Source organism: Spinacia oleracea, chromosome 6, assembly GCF_020520425.1.
Source record: "Spinacia oleracea cultivar Varoflay chromosome 6, BTI_SOV_V1, whole genome shotgun sequence".
Lineage (NCBI taxonomy): Eukaryota > Viridiplantae > Streptophyta > Magnoliopsida > Caryophyllales > Amaranthaceae > Spinacia > Spinacia oleracea.
Genome location: NC_079492.1, coordinates 140,942,548 through 140,952,086, shown reverse-complemented (window position 1 = coordinate 140,952,086; position 9,539 = coordinate 140,942,548). Strand labels below are relative to the sequence as shown.

General features: G+C 39.0%; 1 protein-coding gene across 1 annotated transcript; it reads left to right on the top strand.

The window, feature by feature from the left end:
* The first annotated feature begins 5,150 nt into the window (after window positions 1–5,150).
* LOC110788310 (BURP domain protein USPL1) lies at window positions 5,151–6,205 on the top strand. The gene has a single exon (XM_021992934.2). It carries the CDS (start codon window positions 5,222–5,224, stop codon window positions 6,092–6,094), a length of 873 nt encoding a protein of 290 aa, XP_021848626.1. The 5' UTR covers window positions 5,151–5,221; the 3' UTR covers window positions 6,095–6,205.
* Window positions 6,206–9,539: the final 3,334 nt, after the last annotated feature.

Sequence of the window (9,539 nt, the reverse complement as noted above, 5' to 3'; positions counted from 1 at the left end):
GAGAATTCAAAAAGTTGAACCTTGAAGCATTTCTTTGGCCTGTACGTTGCTACTTTGATTCAGAAGGTTCTATTGTAATAACATTTGTATTAGTTCTAATAGTTTTAACCATTCAGGAAGCTTCAAAACTCAGGAAAAATAGAAACAAGACGTTTTCTTTCCTAAAGAAGAACGCGTAAGATAAGTAAAAGTTTCACAATATTGTACCTCTCAAAGTTCTAAAACACCCAACTTAAACACCAGCTGCAGCAGCTGTCATGTGTCGAGTACAAATTCGTGGCCAAGTTTACAAACCATCTGGTGTAATAATGAACTCTTGTGAATACTCGGCCATTTTGTCGCCTACGGCGTGATGGTAGTGGCCGGCGATGGTGGCCGGAGGTGGACACCGGCGGTGGTGGTTAGATTTGGAGCGGATATATGGGTAAATGTTGAATGAAGGGTAAATAAAGAAGAGTATATGGGTAAATAAATAGGACGGTTTTGAGTAATATGGGGCGGTAAATAGTAAATCCCTTTATAAATTATGTGAAAAACAAAATTAAATGATACAACAACCAAAATGTTAGGTTGTCCAACTTATTAACAGTTTGGGTTGGGCCGACGATGTTAACGCATTTGTGTAAATAGTCACATTCAAATTAGAAAACTTTGAACATGTTTTTTTCAACTAGAATCTCAACCTAACAATCTAACATAACCCAACTCATTCCAACTCCAAGCACACAAAAAATTCCCCTTATTAAGGATGTGCTCTCTTATTGGATGAGTAACAACGTAAACATATTTGAACCGAATTTATTTTAACTTATATTGAAACTAGTTTAACTTGATTGATTTTATTGGACCTTACTGATACAATCTACTTGAAACTTATTCAACATGATCAAACCTGATTTAAAAGTCAGTAAATTTGAGTAATAAACTTATAGAGCATGATGAAAACTTAATAGACGATCTGATTGTAAGTTACTCCGTATAACTTATAAGAATCGATACTTATTCTTTTAAGGAGAAGAGAACACGCCCTAAGGCCTTGTTTAGTTCACCTTATTTCAAGACCTTATTACTTATTTCAGATTTAATCAGATTAGATCATATCAGAAAAAATAAGTTCAGATCAGATCAGACCAGATTATTATTATTATTTATTTATTATTATTATTATTATTATTATTATTATTATTATTATTATTATTATTATTATTATTATATAAATCAAATGCTAACAATGTCAAATATTTTACAAATAATTAGTGGGAAGCCGAGATACAATCTGGGCCCCTACTCCTCTGGCTATAGCAAAGTCTATCCTGGTAAATTGTAAGGGGTCATGTTTAATATTATTATTATTATTATTATTATTATTATTATTATTATTATTATGAAGAAACGATTACACAAAGTTGGATGGGAGCCTAGCCACTAATTGGGCTCCAACACCCTTATTCAAAGCAAAACACAAACGATGAAAAAGAAAAGAACGAATGTTAGCAGCAGCCGTGTTACTCTGAGCAACCCGAGAGACCCTAGCCATGAACTCGAGGGCATCACACCCCAGTTCTCCAAAGGTAGAGAAAGCAAAAGCGATAAAACCATACCCGTTGTCTATGCACTTCGCCTCATACTTCTTCTTCTTCCTGGCAACAGCGTTAGCGACAGCAACCCCAGGAGCAAAAGCATCAACTCCTGGCCCGGTGAATGGGGAGATCCCTGTGACATCTAAGCATACATTCTTCCCTTTGTCCCAGGAGTAGACAAGAAGGTCTGCAGGACGGAGGTCTCTCCCTTCCTCAGACAGAAATCCCAAAGGCACCTCCTTCTGCACAACAACCCCAGCCTGCGAACAGATATCCCCTAACACATCTCGAACCAAGTTATGGCGGAATTTCAGGCCAACATCATTCCCACAATGCACTGCGTGATCCCCGAAACGATCTATGACTTTCGACGAGCAGCAAGGACAAGTAAAGTCAGGAGGGAACATAGGAATCGCAAGGCGATAGCACAAAACACACCTGAATTGTCTTGGGTGCATCGTCTACCCTAACCCCTCAATAGGGAGGGCTCTCAAGAAGTCTAAGGAGTGCGCCGCTCGGTTGTTAATGAGTATAGCCTTTTCTCTAGAACTCGGGCTGTGTTGTCCCATCATCTTCTTCTCTACCATATCAAAGTACACTGTAGCCAACTTTTTCATAAACGGGGGGGGGGGGGGGGGGGGGCTGGTACCTCACGGCAAAGATCGAGAGGATCGAAATGACACAAATCCCGAAAGCTATTTAAAGCTAAATCACAAGCGAGGCCTAAACCAGAGTCACCACCATGCCCAAGTAGTCTGTTCTGGAGACCAAGAGACTGGAGACACGAGGCAACAAAAGCATATGCGGAAGAATCCTGCGCAGTGTAGACCCCGAAACCACCCAACCGATAAGGTAAAGTGGCACATCGCCACTGCTAATCTCCAAAACCCGCACCACCATCCACATTTCTATTATTATTATTATTATTATTATTATTATTATTTATTATTATTATTATTATTATTATTATTATTATTAATTATTTTATTACTATTATTGCTTTAATAAAAAATAATGTTGTTGTCGGTGCAATTAAAATCTACTCCCTACATTTCTTTTTTATCTTCCTGTTTCTATAAATGTCGTTCCTATTTGATCTTCCTGTTTCTATTTTTGGACATGACTTTTTACCATAAATTTTCCTACCATCCCTTATTTAATTCATTCACATTTCCCAATTCACCCACCCAACCCCACTTTTATGATTTTTTATTACTTTAGTAAAAATATCTTCTCTCTCCTTCATTTCTTTATTACTTTTCTTCATTTATTTATTATTTTTTCTTACACCCCATCATTACTCTTACACACAATCATTACAAGATTCCATTTTCTTATTTTCCACCCCAAACACCAAATAGGAAGATCATTTAAGAATGGAGGGAGTATTATTTAAGGCATAAAAAAACATTAACAAAACATTCAAATTCATCATGTCCAAATTAAAACCATTAAGTCCAGATCGGAGACGATATGATCAGGTCATGTCCATATTAGAACGGATTTTTATAGATCAGAACCATTATGTATCCAGACCAGAACTGATAGGATCAGATAATATCCAGATCATAACTTTGTACAGATCATGTCCATATAATGTTCAAATCTGCAAAGATCTTGTCTACATCAGAACCGATCCTTACAGAACCAATATGTTCAGATCAAAACCGATTTGTACAGATCATGTCCAGATCAGAATCGATACGTCCAAATTATAACTGGTCTAGATATCGATTGTGTACAGATTATGTTCAAATTAGAATTGACCTGCAAAGATCATGTCCATATCAGAATTGATTTGTACAGATTATGACCAAATCAGAACTGGTTTGTACAGATCATGACCAGATCAGAACTGATCTACACATATCATGTCCAGACCAGAACTGATCTGCACAGATCATGTCCACGTTAGAACTGATCTGCACAGATCATGTCCTGATCAGAACTGATCTGTACAGATCATGTCCAAAACAGAACTGAACTGTATAGATCATGTCCAGATCAAAATTGATCTGTACATATCATGTCCAAATCAGAACTGATCTGTATAAATCATGTCTAGATCATAACAGATCATGTCCAGATCAGAACTGATCATGTCCAGGTCAGAACTGGTCTGTACAAATCATGTCCATATCAGAAATGATCTGTACATATCATATACAGATCAGAACTTATATCTCTATATCATAACCGATCTATCTAGATCATGTATAGGTCTATCTAATATAAGTAATAGTTAAATCATGAGCAAAGTCAAATAAATAATACGGAGTAACAATATTATAAATTTGTGTAATATTTATTTTAGACGTAAGTCGTTTAATATTAATAAATGTAGATTTTTGTTTAAACTTAATTCTGAATAATCAGATCTGATCAGAAAAAATAAGTTCATACCAGATTAGATCAGAAAAAATAAGTTCAAATCAGATCAGAAAAAATAAGTTCAGATCAGATCAAATCAGGAGAAATAAGGTGAACTAACACTACAAGAATTTGTATCTTTTACGACAACCTAATTACGACGGGTCAAAAATCCCGTCGCAAAAGCCTTTTGCGACGGGGCTAACAACCAAACAATGACGGGAATAACCGTTGTAAATGTCTTTTACGACGGGTTTATAACGGGTTTACGACGGGATTTTCTATTAACGACGGCCCCCTTTTATGACGGGTTCGCGACAGGAAATCTCGTCGTTAATCAACAATTATTGGCCTTTCGCGACGGGATTTCTCGTCGTTAATAGTACAATTTCTTGTAGTGTAAACAAGACTTAAGTCGAATTAAACCTTCTAACGCTATTCATTAGCCTGTCAACTTGTGTTATAAAAACAATTAATATGAAAAAAAAGACCAATAAAATGGAATTTAAATAGTATTATCCTGAAAATTGGATAAGTTAGGAAAAAACCAGTCCACGTACTTGATTTCTTTTAGCATAACTTAGTTTTGTTTGTATTTGCCATCAATTTGTTTAATTGATGCTTTAAAGATTGGTCAAATAGTCAAGGTTGGTGTACTCTAATGGTTGCTTAACTCAATTACGTTATATGCAATGTATGTATGCATGCATACTTTATTTGGTAATAATAGAGTGAACTAAAAAACATCCCAATACCATCTTCACTCTAGTAGTCCACCTTTTAGCCGAGCCGGCGACGGCTGCCCAACTTGCACCACATGTGTCTTTCACTCTTTTGGTATTATTGCGCATTAGGAGTTAGGATAATATATAACATCCTATCGGTTTTAGATCTTCTAGAGTTATAAAATAACTCTAAAAGGTAGAGTACGTTTGAGCATATCAACCATTGAATGAAAAATCAATGGTTCATATATTATCTTTCCAAAATTTTCCATATTTTTTCTCATCAATATAAGCCATCGAATTTATAATGTATGGTTTAGATACAACTATACCTTATAGAGTTCTATTAAAACTCTAGAGGATCCGAACTCCATATTATCCTATTATTTTTATAGCCATTATTAAAGATCTACTAGTTGATGACATGCATGATTGCGTGGTGTGCTAAATAGTACTATAAATATGTAATTCTTTCTTTCATTTGATATACACAAATTACATTCCTCTTTCATTTTATTGTATAAACCAAAAAAAAACAATCACATAATGGTTATGGGAGCCTTAGTTCTCTTGCTATTTCCCCTGTTTATACTACCTATCTATGCAAACAATGATCTCGACTATTTTTATGACAACCTAAATGCCAAGTTTGCATCAACTTCTCGGAATTCCGGTGAAGACGACGTCGTGAATCCACTTTATCACATTCTCGGCGACAAGCTCAAGTACGAGGAATCAGTTCGCCCCGAGGAAATCAACGAGCTTTACCGCCTCATGAACATCAAAGGCAACATAAGTTCTTGGAGCTTAGAGAACGGTCATCAAGTAAATCTCGATTTCATAAACCTTACAATATTTCACAAGTACGATGATGTTAAAATTGGGAATAAGATGCCTTTATATTTTACAAACCAAGGGCCTCCTTCATCAAGGCTAATGAAAAATCAACACCCAAATTTAAATATGGTGAGATTTAACCCAAATTCAAAGTCATGTAAAAAGCCTAAGGAGGGTTCAGGAGAGGAAAGATCGTGTGTTGAATCTTTGGAAGAAATGAGAAACTTTGTGGTTGGGTTGATGGGTGAAAATGTAAAGCCGATCTCAACTCCTGCTGGGAAATGGCAAATGTATACAGTATCAGGGGTAGCGAGGACTATAAAATATCAAGTAACAGGATGTCATAAACAAGATTATCTTCCTTTTGCTGTTTATGGATGCCATTATATACCGAAAAGTCAGGTTCGTGTGGTGCCTCTTGTTGGAGAAGATGGAACTAAATTGGAGGCGGTCTCTATTTGTCATATGGATACATCTAAATGGAATGGTAATCACCTTCTGTTTATGCTTTTGAAGGCTAAACCAGGTCCTCCAATATGTCATTTTATTGCTACCGATGATATAATGTGGGTTACCAAATAGTTAACATAGTTGAATTATATATTCAGAGATGTAACGATTTGCCATGTGATGTCTAGTCTATGTAATGTTTCTCTTCACTTTAATAAATGAATTAAGTTTCCTTGGCTACAACCTCTTTCTTTCTTTCTTCAGTTAAAATCGTTTTCTTTTCTTGGCTACAACCTACTCCAACGCGGGAGTACGTGTAGACAATCAGATTGGAATACGATCAATGCCATACTAGCTAGCCTCTTGATTGAACCTGAGGTAAAATCTACTCTAACCAAATTAAATACGGAGAACCTAAGCGTCTATGGAATCATCTAAACAAAACAGGTTCACCAGTGTTAATAGATACTCCCTCCGTCCCTTAATACTCGCACCGTTTTGACTGGACACGCTTATCAATGCATAACTTTGACCACCAATATCTTTAACTACATATTATAAAAACATTTAAAAATATTAATATTTTGAAAATATATGTGAGATGAAGGCAACAATATATTATATACTATGTCAAATATTGTGTAATCTCGTATCATTCTCATTAATCACACACGTATATATAGTACAACTCAGTTACCTAAACCCTAGGTACACATTAGGTAACATACCATAGTTAGGACTCTATAGAATATTCACAGAATAATATCTAATATCTTAACATATCTTAACATCCCCCCTCAAGATGGAGCATGTAGATCTCGAATGCCCATCTTGTTCAAAAAAAACTCAAATTGCGCCTTCCCCAACGCTTTGGTGAAGATATCTGCTAACTGAACCTTCGTCGACACGTACGACGGACTGATGATCCCTTCCTTGATTGCATCTCGAATGAAATGACAATCTGACTCGATGTGTTTTGTCCTTTCATGGAACACCGGATTCTGTGCAATATGCAACGCAGACTGACTGTCGCAATACATCCTCATGCCTTGGTCGTGTGTCACCCCCAAGTCGCGTAGTAGTTGTTTCAACCACTTCAACTCACACGTCAGAGCTGCCATCGATCGATATTCTGCCTCAGCAGACGACCGAGAAACAGTATGTTGTTTCTTGGTCTTCCAAGAAACTGGCGACATACCAAGTGACACAAACCATCCAGTCACCGACCGACGCGTCATTGGACACCCTGCCCAATCCGAGTCGCACCACCCCTCCAACTGCAACGCACTGTCCGACCGAAGTAGTATACCTTGACCCGGACACTTCTTCAAGTATCTCACTACTCGCAAAGCTGCTTCCCAATGTGCCTCCTTTGGTGCTTGCATAAATTGAGATAGGACATGTACAGAGTAGGCAACGTCTGGTCGCGTGACAGCCAAATAAACCAGACGTCCGATCAGACGCCTATACTGCTCACCGTCCGACAGGTCTGGCCCGTCTGCCAATGCCAACCTATGATTCTGTTCCATGTGAAAGTCCACAGGCTTTGCTCCCAACAATCCGGCCTCTGAGATGATGTCGAGGGCATATTTTCTCTGACATACATAGAACCCTTGACTACTTCGTGCCACCTCTAACCCAAGGAAGTACTTCAGAGCCCCGAGGTCTTTCATTTTAAAACACTCCTTCAAGTATGCCTTAAAACTCTCAAGCGCAAACTTGTTATTGCCTGCGATAATCATGTCGTCCACATAAATGAGCACACTCAGCTGCAACGTACCTTTAGACAGAGTAAAGAGCGAATAATCGGACAGCGACTGTCGAAATCCATAGTGCGTCAATGCCGTCGACAACTTCTGGAACCAACATCTAGGTGCTTGTTTCAACCCATACAACGACTTTCTCATTCGACACACTTTGTCAAGGTGATTCTTCTTGAATCCAGGAGGAATCTTCATATAGATCTCTTCCTCCAAGTCACCGTGCAAGAACGCATTGTGGACGTCCATCTGATGCACGTCCCACTGTTTGACAGCTGCGACAGCTAGGAAAGTTCGAACTGTCGCCATCTTCGCGACGGGAGCAAATGTCTCATTATAATCCAACCCTTCCTCCTGATGATTCCCTAAACATACCAATCGAGCCTTCAGTCTCAACAAATTCCCATCCTCATCACGCTTCTCAGTATACACCCATTTACTCCCCAGTGCTTTCTTCCCTTCCGGCAAATTTTCCAACGTCCATGTCCCCTGTTCCTCCAACGCGTCGATTTCAGCAGCCATTGCCTGACGCCACCCCTCATGTTGCATCGCTTGTTTAAAACTCTTAGGAACTTGCCCTTCTTGCAATGCTGCTATATAATGCCTGTGCTTTGACGAAAAACGCTCATAATTAACAAAATATGTGATAGGATAAGGAGTACCTGAGGGTGGTGACGCCGTAGGTGTTTTGTCAGAAGTACTATATTTTTCCCGTATTGTATGTATCACACAGTCTTTCAGCTTTGTCGACGGAAACTTCACACGCTTCCCCCTTCCTAACTCCGTATCCTCCACACACTGCCTTGTCTCACTCTCATCACTACCCGTCGTCTCATCTACACCTGAAACGACGTCTGATTCACCTCGACTAGGTGTATCATGTTTTTCCTCCCTCACAGTCGACAAGACCTCCTCCGTGTCACCCGCAGGCGACGACACCTCCTCTGTGGCACCTGCAGGTGACGACACTTCCTCATTGTCACCTGCAGGCGACACCTCCTGAGTACATCCAGTCCCACTCTCATCCAAACCCCACTGGTCTAGCACCCCACCACCATCATGCATTGCAGGCAACATAGTCGACGTGTCTGCGAATGGAAACGTCCGTTCATGAAATTTTACATCCCTTGAGACAAAGAACTCGTGTGTCTCCAGGTCGTACAGTTGCCATCCCTTCCTGCCAAACGGGTAACCCAGAAACACACATTTGCGACCACGAGACGCAAACTTATCCCCTTTACTCCGGAGATTATACGCATAACACAGACACCCAAATACCCGGATAGACACATACGATGGTGGTTTTCCAAATAACATCTCATAAGGGGTTTTATTGTCAAGGACCGGTGTAGGTGTACGATTGATCAAGTGACAAGCAGCCAGAATACATTCCCCCCAAAATTTTATAGGAAGATTCCCTTGAAACCGTAACGCTCTCCCAACATTCAAAATATGTTGGTGCTTCCTCTCGACTCTCCCATTCTGTTGAGGTGTCCCAACACATGACGACTCAAACAGAATCCCATTTTTAAAGAAATAACCTTGCAAACAATTAAACTCAGTACCATTGTCACTGCGAACAACTCTCAGGGATCGATTAAACTGACATTTAATCATGGCAACAAAATTAAGAAACGACGATTCAACTTCCATTTTATTGCACAATAAATAAATCCACACACCCCTAGAATAATCATCCACAATGGTAAGAAAATACTTCGCCCCACTCGACGAGGGTGTTTTGTAAGGCCCCCATAAATCAAGATGAACAAGGTCGAATGGGCGACTTGCACGACTATCACTATTTGGAAAACTCT